This window comes from Brassica napus, chromosome A2 (genome assembly GCF_020379485.1).
Source record: "Brassica napus cultivar Da-Ae chromosome A2, Da-Ae, whole genome shotgun sequence".
NCBI classification, from domain to species: Eukaryota; Viridiplantae; Streptophyta; class Magnoliopsida; order Brassicales; family Brassicaceae; genus Brassica; species Brassica napus.
Genome location: NC_063435.1, coordinates 19,000,561 through 19,017,412, shown reverse-complemented (window position 1 = coordinate 19,017,412; position 16,852 = coordinate 19,000,561). Strand labels below are relative to the sequence as shown.

At 37.2% G+C, this 16,852-nt stretch overlaps 6 protein-coding genes across 7 annotated transcripts; 5 read left to right on the top strand and 1 right to left on the bottom strand.

The window, feature by feature from the left end:
- The first annotated feature begins 265 nt into the window (after window positions 1-265).
- LOC125587946 lies at window positions 266-3,396 on the top strand. Of its 2 annotated transcripts, XR_007324340.1 has the most exons (10): window positions 266-961; window positions 1,051-1,452; window positions 1,553-1,693; window positions 1,779-1,826; window positions 1,904-1,972; window positions 2,061-2,300; window positions 2,368-2,517; window positions 2,609-3,030; window positions 3,129-3,197; window positions 3,291-3,396. XR_007324340.1 is itself a non-coding variant. In XM_048759367.1 (6 exons), exons 1-6 carry the CDS (start codon window positions 290-292, stop codon window positions 2,148-2,150), a joined length of 1,422 nt encoding a protein of 473 aa, XP_048615324.1. In that variant the 5' UTR covers window positions 266-289; the 3' UTR covers window positions 2,151-2,597. The 2 variants fall into 2 exon arrangements, 1 of the variants encoding a protein (XP_048615324.1); XM_048759367.1 differs by lacking the exons at window positions 2,609-3,030; window positions 3,129-3,197; window positions 3,291-3,396 and having other exon boundaries at window positions 2,061-2,597.
- Window positions 3,397-3,513: 117 nt separating this feature from the next.
- On the top strand, window positions 3,514-5,886 carry LOC111215917 (DUF724 domain-containing protein 6-like). Its single transcript, XM_048759363.1, has 6 exons — window positions 3,514-3,814; window positions 3,898-4,326; window positions 4,462-4,715; window positions 4,803-4,884; window positions 5,007-5,391; window positions 5,488-5,886. Exons 1-6 carry the CDS (start codon window positions 3,746-3,748, stop codon window positions 5,751-5,753), a joined length of 1,485 nt encoding a protein of 494 aa, XP_048615320.1. The 5' UTR covers window positions 3,514-3,745; the 3' UTR covers window positions 5,754-5,886.
- An 846-nt stretch (window positions 5,887-6,732) lies between these two features.
- LOC111215916 lies at window positions 6,733-8,349 on the top strand. Its single transcript, XM_048759359.1, has 2 exons — window positions 6,733-8,128; window positions 8,264-8,349. Exon 1 carries the CDS (start codon window positions 6,762-6,764, stop codon window positions 7,866-7,868), a length of 1,107 nt encoding a protein of 368 aa, XP_048615316.1. The 5' UTR covers window positions 6,733-6,761; the 3' UTR covers window positions 7,869-8,128; window positions 8,264-8,349.
- Window positions 8,350-8,428: 79 nt separating this feature from the next.
- LOC125587941 lies at window positions 8,429-9,078 on the top strand. The gene is made up of 3 exons (XM_048759360.1): window positions 8,429-8,532; window positions 8,614-8,712; window positions 8,794-9,078. Exons 1-3 carry the CDS (start codon window positions 8,443-8,445, stop codon window positions 9,076-9,078), a joined length of 474 nt encoding a protein of 157 aa, XP_048615317.1. The 5' UTR covers window positions 8,429-8,442.
- A 232-nt stretch (window positions 9,079-9,310) lies between these two features.
- LOC125587943 lies at window positions 9,311-10,164 on the top strand. The gene is made up of 5 exons (XM_048759362.1): window positions 9,311-9,345; window positions 9,416-9,496; window positions 9,571-9,627; window positions 9,719-9,936; window positions 10,023-10,164. The coding sequence occupies exons 2-5, from the start codon at window positions 9,485-9,487 to the stop codon at window positions 10,162-10,164; spliced, it is 429 nt and encodes a 142-aa protein (XP_048615319.1). The 5' UTR covers window positions 9,311-9,345; window positions 9,416-9,484.
- Window positions 10,165-13,931: 3,767 nt separating this feature from the next.
- LOC125584485 lies at window positions 13,932-16,605 on the bottom strand. Its single transcript, XM_048753000.1, has 2 exons — window positions 16,422-16,605; window positions 13,932-15,727 (listed from the first exon to the last, which is right to left on the bottom strand). Exons 1-2 carry the CDS (start codon window positions 16,603-16,605, stop codon window positions 13,932-13,934), a joined length of 1,980 nt encoding a protein of 659 aa, XP_048608957.1.
- Window positions 16,606-16,852: the final 247 nt, after the last annotated feature.

Below are 16,852 nucleotides of genomic sequence, written 5' to 3'. Positions count from 1 at the left end.
ACAAGCGAAGCAAATGAAGACTTTTGTGTTGTTTTGTATTTGTATTGTTTCAGGAAACCCTTCCTGAAAATTGGATTTTTTTTTCTTGTCTACGCAGGATAGAAACAAGATGGGAGATTCAGTACCTCTAAAACTAGCACTGCCAGAGCTGAAGTATCCTATTGGTTCACAGCCAAAGGAAAAGTCAGCAATCAACCAATACTCCGGCTCAGAGTATATCTCTATTGTCAAAAGCATCCTAAAACCAGATGAGATGATGAGAGTCCGGGGATCATTTCTGGGACCTATAATGAAGCTCAGTGAGAGAGGATTGAAGTTATCAGGAAAGATAGTCTACGCCATTCTCACTAGAAGCATCGTTTCTGTCAAGGAGAATGAAGCCTGGTTCCATTTCGGTGCGCAGCCAATGAGGTTCTCTATAAGAGAATTTCATATGATGACAGGCTTGAAATGTAGTGGTGCATTAGAAAGACCACGAAGGGAACCCGAGAGGTTTAATTGGGAATTGCTAAAGGGGCGTAGTCATAAGTTAAGTGACGTGGTGGACCAGCTCAGAAACACAAGAGAAGATGCTTCTGAGGAGAGAGTATGCCTCGCAATGCTCATCCTGGTAGAGAGCATATTATTGCGGAAGAGCAAAGGAGGGAGTTTTCCTTTGGAATATGCGAAAAATGCACAGGATATGACATATCCATGGGGAAAAGAGGCTTACATTGTGCTCCTGAAGTCAATTCAAAACGCTGTGGCGAATCATTTGGAGAATAAATCCAAATTTGAGTTGCAAGGTTATCCTCTAGTATTCCTTCTTTGGATACTAGAGTCGATTCCTTTGCTAAGGAATAAGTTCAGTAAGTGTGTACCAACAGTTGAGGTTCCTGGGCCGACTTACTTGTGTGAAAAATACACTGAGATAGAGAATCCATCACTTGATAGGGTTTTACAGGTTGAAGCTGATACAAAGGTAAGCTTTTCCAAGTATATGTTTCTCAGTTTATTTGGCTTCTTCTTTTTAATATGTTTCTCATTGGTCTCTTTTTGAAATATTCTCAGCTGAAGGTCCATTGCATACTACCTTCTATTCCTCATGATCCAGAAGATGATATCTCCATTGAAGACAAATATAGTGACGAGTTGGAAACAGTGAAAGATGTAACAAAGAAAGGGTACAAGATTACAGCCGATGACTGGGAAAATAGGTGTGTAGACACATTTGACACATTGGATGCTCTTATTCAAATGATGGCAAATAAGGAGACTGGCCAAGCCTCTACTCCGATTGATGAGGATTCAGTAAATGAAAAAGTGAACAGGATCATCACGGTAATGGAGGAGAATCTGAAGAGCATGAAGGATCGAATGTCATTACTGGAAGAAGAAAACATACATCTTAGAGCTCGTGTGTCAGAGTTGGAAGGAAACAGCAATGTTTTTCCCACTAACGTGACACAAAAGGTAAATTCTCAAAACATCTTCTTTTACATTTGCATTTTCAAGTATTTTTTGGAAGATCTTGTACATATTCTTGAATGCCTTCCTAATATTTGACAAACAGCGATCCAGTGGGACATCTTTATCTCCAATGTCTCACACGCAACCATCCAGTGGGACACCTTTATCTCCAATGTCTCACACGCAACCATCGAGTGAGACACCTTTATCTCCAATGTCTCAACAGCCTAATTTGACACATGAGGTATGTAACCAATAAATATTGTTGAGTTTTGAAGTAATATTTGGAAAGCTTTTGTACTTCTTGAATGCATTCCTGATTTTTGCAGGAGACAATGATTGAATCAGCTGCATCTCCAAAGTCTCAACAAAATGAGGTATATGCTCAAAAAATTTTAAGAAAATATTTGGAAATTCTTGTACAAAATCCTGAATGCCTTCCTGATTTTTGCAGGATTACACGCAATCATCGAGTGAGACGCCTTTATCTCCAATGTCTCAACAGCCTAATTTGACAAATGAGGTATGTAACCAATAAAATATTGTTGAGTTTTGAAGTAATATTTGGAAGCTTTTGTACATATTCTAGAATGCATTCTTGATTTTTGCAGGACACAATGAATGAATCAGATGATGAAACTCCTGCCCTTGATACTCAAGTATTCTCTCCTAATCTGACAAAAGAGGTATATGCTCAATGATATTGTTTTCACAGTTGGAGTTTACAAATTAGTTTTGGGTGATTTTTTTTTACATATAAAGGCTTTTCTGATTTTTGACAGAAAGAAACAGAAACGTCTACCGATGAGAGGCCATCCAATCCTAATCAAGATGGAAAACCAGATGATGAGGTAATATTTATTCTAGAAATTATAGTTGAATGTATTCATGATGGCCATTCCTGATATTTTTTTGCAGATTGTGAGAGAGAAATTAACAAGTGAGTCACCTGCTAGTCAGAGTCAAGTTTTGCAGAAAGAAACAGTAGAAATGAATGAGACACCTTCTTCTCCAATAGCTCCAAAGAGTATTGAAACTCCCGTTTATACTCCAAGTCAGACTCAGCAGGTACATGGTCAAAAAAAAATCTTGGATTTTTAAGTTAATGTTTGGAAGCTTTAGAACGTACTCTGGATTGACTTCGTGATAATTTTTACAGATTGAGAGAGAGCCATCGGATGACACGCCTGCCCTTGATACTCAAGTTTATACTCCTAATCTGACAAAAGAGGTATATGCTCAATGACAGTTGGAGTTTACAATTAGTTTTGGGTGATTTACATATATAGACCTTTCTAATTTTGGCAGAGGGAAACACAAACCTCTACTGATAAAACGACACCCAAAACTAATCAAGGAGAAGGAAAACCAGATGATGAGGTAATATTTACTCTAGAAATTATAATTGAATGTATTCATGATGGCCTTTCCTGATATTTTTTGCAGATTGTGATTGAGTCACCTGCTGCTCAGACTCAAGTTTTGCAAAAAGAAACACTGGAAATGAATGAGACACCTTCTTCTCCAATATCTCCAAAGAGTATTGAGGCTCAAGTTTTTACTCCAATTCAGAAACAGCAGGTAAATGTTCAAAAAATCTTGGAGATTTCAAGTAATGTTTGAAAGCTTTTGTACGTGTTTTTGATCCCCTACCTGACTTTTTTTTGTTTTTTTTGCAGACGGTAACAGAGGAAACGTATGAGGCTACACAGCCATTGACTGAGATCATTTCAGCAAACAATAAAAAGGTAAGCATAGAAATGTCTTTCATAAGTACAACTTGAATTTTAAATTGTAGAAACTTCTTCATAACTACCTCTTTTATTTTACTGTTATTACAGGAGGATACACATGCTGTGCATTACAGACCTTCCTCTCCATTGTCTTCACTAATTGCACTAGTTATTGAAGAAAATAAGAATGCTTTGGTAAGAAGAAATATTTAAAATGTTTATGTAATATTTTTCTATTCAACTAACTCTTACCATTTACTTTTGACTTATAGAGTGAGACAGAAATTGCGACCCAATATTTTTCTACAAGTGAAGGAGAGCATTCACAATCAAGCAGAAAGAATCAAGCAGAAGAATATCTCAAGGATACTACAGAACCTACTACTGAGCTAGTTTCCACAGATGTTTCGAAGACACAGCCTCTTACTCCGCAAACACAGCACCTTCAGACAAGTGAGGGAGATCAATCCGATGAGACACCATCAGAGCAGAATCAAGCAGAAGAAAATCTCAAGGATACTACAGAACCTACTACTGAGCTAGTTTCCACAGATGTTTCGAAGATGCCGCCTATTACTCAGCAAACAGAGCATCTTCAGACAAGTGCTATAGATTTTTCAGAAACAAACGAGGTATGCATCGAGTATATTTGATCTTTAATTATTATTCTAACAATTTAAAACCGCTGATGTTACTGAATCTTCATTTTTAATAGGTTGAAGTAAGCAGGCTTCTAGCTCACTTTCAAATAGGCGCAGAGGTTGAGATTTTGTCTACTGATGACGAAATATGGTATCCAGGAAAGGTTGTTGATCTTAAACTGTGTGAAGGACTAGAGGAGCTGACAGTTGAGTACACGACACTCTTCACAGACCAACATAGACTTCAGAAACTTCAGGATACTATCACGGCTGACAAAATACGTCCTGCAACACCAACTAGTGACCAAAAATCCTTTGAGATGATGGATAAGGTAGAAGCCTTCTACAACAATGGCTGGAGCAGCGGACAAATTAGCATGGTACTTGGTGATAACACATACTCGGTGTGTCTCTATACTTCTATGGAAACTATTCTATTCAAACATTCAGATTTGCGAATTCATAGAGAATGGAAAGATGGAGTCTGGAAGATGGCAGATAAGGTAAATCATAACTAGAATTATACTTCACGTGAATTGTTTGATATACATACATTTTAGTTTCAGGAATGGTTTCCAGAAATTCCGATTGCAACAAATTTGATAATATTTTGCTTGGTGTCTATTGTTTGATTAAAGGTGAAGCCTGATAAGAAAAGGAAAGCTGCTGCCTCATCACAAAATTCAGGAATGGATAATGTTTTCCTAAGAAGGAGCGAGAGGGTGCCTAAACGATCTAGAGACACAAAAACTCCATTCAAGTCTGACAGAAATCCGGCTTTAACTGTAATACCTGAGATTATACCTGCAGTTGATCCGTTTTCAACTCCTGCGGAACATAAGCTTTCAAGGCTTCAAAATTGGATGACATTAAAGCCCGGCATGCATGAAACGTAAGCATGTTTCTGTCCTTGTCTATATATTCTTATATTTATGTATAAGAGGTTTGGTAATTCCTTTGAATCTTTAATCGACTGCAGGTCCCTATCAATCAATGATAATAAGATAAGGAAATCTTTCTTTCAAAGCATGGAAAATGCAAAAAAGGACCTTAAGAAAGAGGTAATTTGTTTACATATGTTCTTGCCTTGAGCTTTTTTTTTTAAAAAAATTCAGGAAGGATTTGTTTAGTTTCAGGAATTATATAGTAACAAATTAGATAATGTTTGCCTTTTTTTTTGCAGCACATTGATGGAGCCTTTGCAATGCTAAATTGCAGAAGAAATGAGAATGCTGCTTGGTTCCACAACTACAAGATTCCAAAGGCGTGCTTCCTACCTATGGAGTTCTTGCATTGCTTGCTCTCTGATGATTTGGCTTACAAGAAAGAAAAGGTCAAAGGTAAAAAGATTTTCAACGATTTATTTAAAGATACTGTGAGAGGGAAGGTATATCCAGAGAAGACATGGGGAGAAGATGTTGATGTTGTGTATGGGATTACTCTTGGAAAAAAAAGCAATGTCTGGATTGGGATGGAAATTCATTTGAAGAAGAAAAGAATCACAGTATATGATTGTTTTCAAAAGGAAAGCAACAGCATTGATATTCCTCAAGTGAAAAAGTTGGCAGGTATGTATAAACAATCTGTATTTGATGTATTCATCTGTTTCTTGGTTTGAAATATTCAACTGATTCTATCTTGATATTGATTTTTAAATATGACAGTGTTGATTTCTAATCTGCTGGTGGAATCTTCTGGTGATGAGGTAGATAAGGTGAAGATGATTCCATTTGAGATTGAGCAGGCACAAGGTTTACCCAAGACAAAACATCCTTTCAACTGTGGGATATTTCTTGTCAAGATTCTGGAGTGCCAGTCATTGAAGATAGGAGACATGACAAAGATTAATGATGACAATGCATTGGAGCTAAGGAGAACCTTGTCTTGTGAGATCTTCAACCAATTTGTGGATGAGAGCTTTGGGAAATGAGAATGATGCATGAAAACATTTTTTGTTTTAGTTAAGACTCGGTTTTAGTTATGACTGTTTATTTTGTTATGTTGTTGGCGTCTGGTTACATAAGAAAGATTGGAAGGATATCAAGTATTTTATTTGGGTATCATATATCTTGGAAGGTTAAAATAATGTTTCTGGATGGGTTTCCAGAAAAAAAGTTAAGTGTTTCAAATGTAAAAAAGAATGAAATGAGATTATATACTAAGGATTGGACATGTATATGGTAAGCTTAAAATTGTGATGTTTACAGACAACAAAAATTTAGAACCACAAAGGATCGAACCCAGAGGGAGAGAGTCTGCGTATTTGGATAGTGTGGGAGTTTAGCCAATAGGCCAAGAAGAAATCATCTGTTAATGGATTACATTTAATTTTATTTAACTCCAAACTGTAACACAAAAAAAATTAAAATAGATTTTGAATCCACCACATATCGAACCCGGGGATAGAGAGACTTTTGAGTTATAAAATGCCTTGGTTTAACCGCTGGTCTGAGGAGAATCATCTGTTAAAGAATATTACATAAGCATACTTAAACCAATTAATATAGGATAGGTTTCCAAAACAATACATTTCGATTGAAAAAAAACAAAACTCTTGCCGTCTCAACACTCTCGCCGTTTCAAACTTCTCGAATCTCACTCGTCTCCGCCTCTCGAATCTCTCTCTCATCTCCATATCTCTCGATCTCCGACGAAAACCCATCTCCAGAAAACTCTCTCTCTCTCGATCTTTTACGCGAGCTCTCTCTATTCTCCGAGAAAAACCATTTCTAGAGCTCTATCTCTTGAAGGTATGTTGCAGATTCAACCTTATGTGTGTTTTCTTTCTGAGAGATTGGTCTCCTGGTTTTTGCTTGTGTATAGACTTGCTCGTTTTAACCTAATATGCATGTGTATAGACTTCAGGAAGGATTTGTATTGTTTCAGGAAACCAACACACCTAATAAAATTTTTCTTGTTTACGCAGGATAGAAACAAGATGGGAGATCCATTACCATTAAGACTAGCACTGCCTGAGCTGAGGTATCCGATTGGATCAGAGCCAGAGAAGACGATATCGATAAACCAACACTCGATAGTTGCTTATATCAAAACTGTTAAGGAAATTCTAGGAAATGATGAGTTCAACAGAATAAGAGGGACGTTTTTGGGACCGGTGATCAAGCTTGGAGAGAGGTCTTTGAAATTATCAGCTAAGATAGTGCACGCAGTTCTCACCAAAAGCATCAAGACAGTGAAGAGACACGAAGCATGGTTCCATTTTGGTGCTCAGCCAATGAGGTTCTCTATAAGAGAATTCCACATGGTGACTGGTTTGAAATGTAGTGGTGAAGCAAGAGAACCACGAGAGGGAACCGAGAAATTTAAGTGGGACTTCCTAAAAGGGCGTACTCATACAGTAAAGGACGTGGAGAAGCAGCTCAGAAACACAAGAGAAGATGCTTCTGATGAGAGATTCTGCCTTGCAATGCTCCTCCTGATTGAGAGCATACTACTACAGAAGAGCCTTCTCGACGGTGGCACAACTTTTACTTTGGATTATGTGAAAATAGCGCAGGATATGGATGTCTTGATGACATACCCATGGGGGAGAACAGCTTATAATTTGCTGTTAAAATCACTTCAGAGAGCTGTCGACAAAAGCCTCGACAAAAACAATTATGATTTGCAAGGGTTCCCTATGGCATTTCTTATATGGATACTTGAGTCAGTACCTTTGCTACAGTATGCATTCAGTCAAGTTGTTCCTATTCTGAGCGTTCAACCGTCTACCCCAATATTTTTGTGTGAGAAGTACCTTCAAATAGCTTCTCCACAGCTGATAGATGTTCTCCTAATTGAAATCAAAGATCATGTAAGTTTTTACATTATTTTTTTCTTGTTTTGCCTTATGATTCTCCATTTAAAAGCTAATTATTTTTATGGTTTCAGCTTAAGGTCACATGCATCCTACCTCCTATTTCTAATGATCCAGAAGCTGATGTTTGCATGGAAGACGAAGCTAATAAAGATCTGGATGACATGGCCGATTTATCCAAGAGAGGTTATAAGTTTAAAATTAGAGATTGGCGAAACATGTCAGTAGACCTATACGGTGCTAATGAAGAAATAAGAAGAGCATCTTTACTGTTTGGGAATGGAGGGATGAGTCAAGCTTCTACTTCGTATCAGGAGGAGTCTTTGGAATCAAAGATCAACAGAATCAGCGAGATGGTGGGAGATAATTTAAGGATCATGAACGATCGTTTGTGTTTGATTGAAAAAGACAGGAAACAGATTAAAGAACGTGTGACAAAACTAGAGAAACTACAAAGAGTTACTTCATATGAAACTCCAAACAATGAGGTAACTTTTTTTTCGGAAATTAAAATTAATGTTTATCTAGTTCTTGATTCAGTTTTTTTTTGAGTTGTCAAGTAATTTTGGAAGATGTTATACATATTTAGGATTGCCTTCCTAATTTTTGTTGTACTTGCACAGACTGACACAACTCCATTTCATGAGACGGCTTCCAGACAAGGTGAAGCCAATGCAGATCAAGCAGATGAACAACTTAACAATGAGGCAAGTATAATTTTGAAAACTGTTGGTATTTATAAAATTATGAATTTGGTACGTGTTCATAATCCCATTCCTGACTTCAGGATACACGAGAGCCTATGAATGAGATCACGAAAGAGACACCTGGTTCTCCAATAGCTCAACAGAATATTGAGACTCCAGTCCTTACTCCAATTCAGACGCAGCAGGTACCTTCTTTAAAAAATTGGACTTTTCAAGTAATTTTTGGAAGCCCTTGTACGTGTTCATTCAACCATTCCTGAATTCAGGAGACTCACGAGCTTATGAATGAGATCATTTCACCAAACATTTCCGACACACAGCCAAATACCCGAGCTCGCAGAAATCTTTTAACAGAGCAAAATAAGGTATTACTTTCATTAAAACCTTTAATAAATATACAGCAACTATCAAAATGACTGGATATCCTTGAATCTAAACCATCACAGGATGTAGAAAACAGAGTTCAAAATCCCTTTGAGATCGGAGCAAATGTGGAGATTTCAATCCAAGATGACAATACTTGTCATAAATGGTATCCAGGAAATGTGTTGACAACATATTTGGTTGATGGGGTTGAGACGATGAAAGTTGAGTACTCCATCCCGTCTCTGGACGAAAAGAAGAGGAAAAGGAGTGTTGAGACACGTGTATCAATTGACAGAATACGTCCTCAACCACCACCTGAGAGAACTGGAGCGAAGAAAAGTTATGAGCTAATGAAGGTGCGCTAGAAAAGTTAAAGTCATTTTGTTTGATGGCTCGTGTTTTGTCGCTTTGAACAATTGTAAAAAAGAAATTTACTTCCACCATTCTGAGATTCGAAAACCAAGAAAATGGGTAGATGGTGTTTGGGAGATGACAAAAAAGGTAAAACAAATGCCTTGGATCACTTGAATTGAAAAATAATGTCATTTGTTTAATATCTCGGTATTGATTTTCAGAAGGAAGAAGAGCAGACGCAGAGTGTGAATCCAAGTGAAGGAGATGGTGATAAAAAGGTATGAAATATTTATACATCATACTAGGAATTAAGATATAAATGTATCTGAATTTTTGTCATTCAAAAAGGGGAAGGGGAAGGCTGTCGCTTGTAAGAAAAATGAAGCAGCTGGTCCATCAGAAGATGTTGTTGGGAAAATGGCAAAAGAGGTAATAAAAATGAATAAGATCCACTTGAATTGAAGTTCAGGTCAATAGTTTGATATATCGGTTTTGTTTCACAGATGGAAGTAAAGCAGGGTAAGAGTGTGAAACCAAGTCAAGACGATCATGCAAAAAAGGTATAAAAAATATTTTTACTTCATATTAGGAAGGCATTCAAGTATAAAGATAAAAACGATCCTGAATTTTTGTCTTTATTTTTAATTAAAGGGGAAGCCACATGTTGGTAAGAAGAAGAAAGCAAATGCTCAGCCAGTAGATTTGCTTCCTTTTCTACAGCGAGAAGAGAAGAGGCCAATACGACCTAGAAACCCTCCTATACCTGTAACACCTGAGGTAATCCTTCCAATTGATCCATTTGTGACACCTGAATTTCCTCGGTTTTCAAGGCTTGCACACTGGATGGATCTACGGGGCATATATCGTGTGTAAGCAACTTTTTGTCCTCGCATAAATATTCCTAATTTATTTTGTAAAAGTTTCGATTGATACTAGTTAATTTTATCAACTACAGACCGTTTTATATCAATGGAAAAGAAATTGAAAAAGAGTTCTTTCAAAAAATGGACGATGCAGAAAAAAATCTCAACAAAGAGGTAATCAACACTCTGTTCTGTCTTCTATTTGATTGTGTCATATGTTTAGGAAGAGGTTGAGTTGAGCTATGCTAGATGTCCATGTTATAGCAGTTCTATATGAAGTTTCTAACTATATTGTTACATTGGCAGCACATAAATGTTGCATTTGAAATGCTAAATTGTAAGAGGGTTGAGCAAGGTGCTTGGTTCCGCAACAACAATCTTCCAGCAGCATGCTTTGTACCAGTCAATTTCTTAGAAGTGGTTGGGTACGCTTATGAATCTGTCAGGAAGCCACATAAGAAAAGAAAAAAGTTATTGGAGGGCTGTGTAGGCGAACTTGTGAAAGGTGTAATACATCCAAAGAAGGTATGGCTGGAAGATGTTGATGTTATATATGGTGTCATTGAAGATAAGTTGAGCTGTCACTATATTGGGGTGGAGATACAATTGATGGACAACACAATCACACTCTTCCATTGTGGTCTTCCAAAAGAAAATATCAAACGTGCTCTTAATCAAATCCAAGAACTGGCAGGTAAAAATATTACATTCAGTGTAGAAAAATCAGTTTAATTTATATTGTTACATTGATAATGGATAGGATTGTGAAAGTATGCGTATCCTGAAAAATTTTAGCTAATTTAGAAAATAAAAGTTTGTCACTTGCTGCTTGTGCTTGTGATGCATTTTTACATATTCATTTTGTTGTCTGTTGGTGATTGATTTATTGTATAATTTTGGGTATTTATGACAGTGTTGATTAGTGCCATAAAGATGGAACTTCTTGGTGAAGAGGTTAATTTCGAAGATATCAGTCCATTTGAAGTTAAGTTTGCAGAAGGGCTTCCAAAGACAAAATTTCCATACAACTGTGGTATTTTTGTTGTGAAGATGCTGGAATGCAGGTCACTGGGATTGAAGAGCATGGCTAATATAAATGATGAAACTGCGATGGACTTACGAAGCAAGCTATGTTGTGAGATCTTCGACCAGTTTATGGATAAAGATTTCCAGGAAGGTCAAAGGAAGTGAAAATGTCTGTTTTGTTTTCTGTTTTGTTCTGTTTTCTACTCTGTTTTTCTACTTTGATATTAATTATCCCTAACGTTTAAGTTTAAGTTTGTAATGAATTATCCCTAACGTTTTTTTCATTTAGATTGTTATTGAAAAATTTTTAGGATGTATTGATGAATTGTCAAATGCTTATGGTACTTTTAGGATGGGTTTCCAGAAAAAGAGTGAGAAAGCAAAATGCACCAAAGCCTAGCATATTCCTTTAAAGTTTACAAAAAAAATGAAAAAGAATGTGATCCGATGTTGATTGAACTCGTGAACTCTCGAAAGATGAATGAAAGTGTGCAGCCGCTGTGCCAAGGGTGTTATACTTGCCAAAAGCTATAATAAAACGAACATAACGTTTGAATATTTAATTAAAAAAAAATGTGAGTATACACAACGGGGATCGAACACAGCTTATTGTGTGATAAGGGTACACTAAGAGTTGAAGGGCTTGCCACTAGGCTATGGTGGATATTCGATAACAGAGTAAATGTGAACTTATTTATTCACAGACGATAGATTTATATGATCTGGATATCATTTTAGATAATCAGGATAGCTTTCCAAAAACAAATTCCTTTAAAGTTTACAAAAAAAAAATGAAAAAGAATGTGATCTGATGTTGATTGAACTCGTTTAATCCAAGTGTGCAGCCGTTGTACCAAGGGTCTTATACTTGCCAAAAAGCTACAATAAAACGAACATAACGTTTGAATATTTAATTAAAAAAAAATGTGAGTATACACAACGGGGATCGAACACGGCTTATTGTGTGATAAGGGTACACTAAGATTAGAAGGGCTTGCCACTAGGCTACGGTGGATATTCAATAACAGAGTAAATGTGAACTTATTTATTCACAGACGATAGATTTATATAATCTGGAAATCATTTTATGTATTCAGGATGGCTTTCCAAAAACAAAATAAGCAAATCAGATAACCAAGTTATAAGAACACTAGGCCAAACCATTACAAAATAGTGAAAAACATTGAACAAGTTTTTTATTTAGGTTGTTAATTGAAGAAACAACACAAGAGAAACAAAAGTACTTATTCATTTAAAATAAAAAACTGAAATTCAAACATAATGTGGTCCTTAAAAACATAAAAAGAGAAGACGATAACATGAAATTACTCATGACACAACCAACTTTCGCCAAGTTTATCCCAATCAGGGACTTTGACCTTCACATCAGCAAGCATTCCTTCCGCTTCCGAGTGCTCTTCTTTGAGTTTCTCCAACTCAGCAGTTAAATCAAATTTTCCATCAGCTTTGATAATATCTTCAAGCAACTCGATTTGGACAGCAATTGAATTTGCTTTGCTGGATGCAACATTCCAATCATTCTCAGATAGCCTGTATTCGTTGGACAAACGAAGAAGAGCCCTGTAATGTACCACAGTTTCCTTCTTCCCCTTCTTGAAACCTTCGGCGGCATCACATCCGTAAACCTCCTCTATGGGACGCTTCATCATCTTCTTTGAACTTCCTTCCATTGAAACTTTGTCCTGCAACAAAATCGAAACTAAGATGTAACGATAAAATAGAAATAGAAAAAAGTTCATGAATTGAATGGAAAATGAGAAAAATCGAAAACTAACTTGTATTGCAAAAGGATAAATCAGACGAAATGAAGTGAGTGAATAAAAGGTCTGATATCGTCCCTTATATTTATAGAACAAAAAGGAACTCTTCGATTATTGAAGTCAGTTAAAATAAACTCTTGATTATTGTGGAACTCTTCGATTATTGAAGTCAGTTACTGAAATAACCAATCATATAACAACCAGTCTTGACGAAAAGAAACTCTTCGGTTACTGAGTTACATGATGTCGTTTGGAAGAGACTTTTCGATTCCTGAGATATATGTTTGAACAAAAAAAAAAAAATCACCCATTACTCGTAGGAGAGTCGAACCCGGGTCGAACAAATGTTTCGGTATCATAGGTTTCGTGGTTTAGCCGCTAGGCTGAGGAGAATCATCTGTTAGTTGCTTCCACATAATTGAATTTAGCCATACAATTTATAGTATAATACATTGGAAAGATCTTTGATAGTTCAGGATGGGCTTCCGATTGCAACAAATGTGATTCCTGAGATATATGTTTGAACAAAAAAAAAAAATCACCCATTACTCGTAGGAGAGTCGAACCCGGGTCAAACAAATGTTTCGGTGTCATAGGTTTCGAGGTTTAGCCGCTAGGCTGAGGAGAATCATCTGTTAGTTGCTTCCACATAATTGTATTTAGCCATACAATTGATAGTATAATACATTAGAAAGATCTTTGATAGTTCAGGATGGGCTTCCGATTGCAACAAATGTGATTCCTGAGATATATGTTTGAACAAAAAAAAAAAAATCACCCATTACTCGTAGGAGAGTCGAACCCGGGTCGAGCAAATGTTTCGGTGTCATAGGTTTCGAGGTTTAGCCGCTAGGCTGAGGAGAATCATCTGTTAGTTGCTTCCACATAATTGAATTTACCCCATACAATTTATAGTATAATACATTGTATATTACAAAAGTTGTATATTACAAAAGTTGGATGGGATTCCAGAATAGTTGAATATTACTGTGTTTTTTTCTAGCAAAGAAGTTTAAACTAAAAATTGAAATGAGATCAAAAGATAATGTTGTATATTACAAAAGTTGTAAGAAATCATACTTATTCAGGATAGGGTTCCAAAAGAAAAAATGTATATGGTCTTGTGCATATCATGTAACCATCAAATAGCCAACATCCAAATAATAATCGATAAAAATGTAAAAATGTAGAACTTCATCCTATAGGCCTCTGGCATGTGATCTTGTTGTGCCCTCCTGTGCCACATCTGCTGCACTTGTGGGACTGAGATTTAGATCCAGGAACCCCAAACTCGCCAACGGATCTCTTTCTCTTTGTAGGAGGGCGTCCACTTTTCTTTTTGGTAGCTGGAGGTGGGCAAGACAGTTCATCAATATTCTCTGGATAGGTGGACGTTGACAACTCTCCACCAGGATGTATGCTTTCAGCATAAGCTTTAGCCCACGTTTCTGTCAAGTGAGAAGCATCAACAAAACGGTTTTCATCTCTCTTGATATGCTTAGCAGCAGCGATGGCATGGATGCAGGGGATCTTGTCAATGTCGAAAACATTACATGTGCAATGCCGCTTCTCCAAGTCAACAACAAACTTCATTGTTTCATTCTTCACCTCAAACTCGCTTCGATCAACTTGATACACATTCAACAACATTGCGGCCCCTAACCTAGATACCAATTTCTGAACAACTTTTGGAGTAACCAGGTGCTTATGTTTCGCAGCCGCTTCGCGTCGCTCAAAAAACCAAGTGGTCATCGTCAATCTGATAGTTTCAAGGAGAGAGATAATGGGCAACTCACGAGGCATCTTCAACATAGAATTGAGAGACTCTGCAATGTTGGTAGTCATGATATTATACCTGTTCGCAGGCGCATAGCTTCGTGCCCACTTCCTAAAATCAGACTCTTCCAGATACTTAGCCAATTCAGGACATTTATCCTTTATGTCCTTGAAGATTAACCAGAACTCGTGACACGTATAGGCATCAGCAGCGCTTTCCACCAGAGGTAGCAACCCAGTCTTCGCATATGTAGGAGTGATGTTGCGGAGCAGATGGATCCTGCAAATTCCATGGTGAGATAAGGGATATACATCCTCCAACGCTGAAGAAATGGAGTTAGCCCTGTCTGATACAAAAACAAGATCCGAAGCGTCCGGGATCTTCTGGCTCAAACCTCTAAAGAACCATTTCCAAGAGGCGCCGTTTTCTGCGTCAACCACTGCAAAGGCGAGAGGATATAGATGATAATTCCCATCTTGAGCACAAGCTGCCAATAAAGTCCCATTGAATTTTCCCTTCAGAAATGTACCATCTACTGCAATAACTCTCCTCATCAATGAAAATCCCCTTATCGATGGACCAAAAGCCACAAATGCATACTTGAACTTTCCTGCAGCATCAACATGTTGATAAGTCAAGGAACCAGGGTTTGTTTCTGTGATTTTATACAACCACCTAGACAAATTGTAATAGCTGTCTTCAGGAGTCCCTCTAACCAAAATCTGAGCTTCTTCTCTCACTCTCCAAGCTTGTTTGTAATTGATGTGAACACCATGCAGCATCCTGACCTGTTCAATGATCTGTTTCGGTTTGAGACCTTCCTTTTTTTCTCCATAATTGCTGGAAATCAAAGAACCCAACAACTTTGCAGATGCTTGTCTGTGGTTGGCTTTCCTGTGTGTTGTATCGCATGTATGCTCATGAACATACTTTTTAACAACGAAAAAATCTGAAACAGGTAGCTTGATAGCACGCATCCTCCACGTGCAATTTTCATCAACACAACTCAAAAGCACTCTTGACTTGTTAGAAGAGACAGTCTTGTACTCAAACTTCCACTCTAAAGCCCATTTCTTCATCCTCAACATCAACTCTCTCTTTGTCTTAAAATAGCTATTCACCTTAATATCGCCAGCTACTCTCGTGTTTGGTGAAAGTCCAATATGGACAGGGCTAAAATCCGGAAGAGCATTCAGAGGAACTGTAGAAACACCTTCATATAGAACACTCTGCAAAAGTCAAGTAGTTCTGTAAGGCATAATACTTGATTATGAAGCATATCATGCAAACACAAACAGAAAAAGGGAATTAGGGACAATGTACCTGTTTTTCACTCTGCACAGTAGAAAGAATCACTGGATTGGCATTCAATGGAACAGTAGAAGCAAATGTATCAGAAGCTTGAATGTTACAGCTAGCTGAATCAGTACTAAAATCCGGAAGAGCATTCAGAGGAACTGTAGAAACACCTTCATATAGAAGACTCTGCAAAAGTCAAGTAGTTCTGTAAGGCATAGTACTTGATTATGAAGCATATCATGCAAACACAAACAGAAAAAGGGAATTAAGGACAATGTACCTGTTTTTCACTCTGCACAGTAGAAAGAATCGCTGGATTGGCATTCAATGGAACAGTAGAAGCAAATGTATCAGAAGCTTGAGTGTTACAGCTAGCTGGATCAGTACTAACCTGCATAAAGTCAAGTAGTTCTGTAAGGCATAATACTTGGTTATGAAGCATATCCTGAAAAGTCTAAGTAAGAAAAAAATCATACAAACCTTAACACACAAACGACAGGTTCCATCAAATGCTCTAGTCTTGGAAATGAAAGTTCTGAGCTGACGAGTATTACCTATCGAGAGTGGGGGGAAACTTTCAATAATACATTTCATATCCAATGAAAAACCATAACTCAAACTGATTTCTTCCTCTTTAACACTAAAATCTTCAGAGACAATCTTCATCAAATCTTCATATAGTAGATCTTCTTCTATGGAAATGATTGATGCATTCCTCTTCAAATCAACAAGAAACTCCCACTGGAGAGATTCTTTTGAGATCCATTGTCCACAGATGCACAAAACTTCCATTGTTCTACAAAATCAACTTCAAATCGTCAACAAATGAATAATATATAACAAAACCTAGATAATGTATAACAAAATGAAATGATTCAAACCTTAATCAAATCAGACACACGAGAGAGAGAATGAGATGAATAGACGTAGAAACGACAGATCAATTGAGAAACGACGACGACGATAAATAAACGAAGAGACGACGACGACGGATCAACGGAGAGACGACGACGACGACGACGACGGAGAGACGACGACG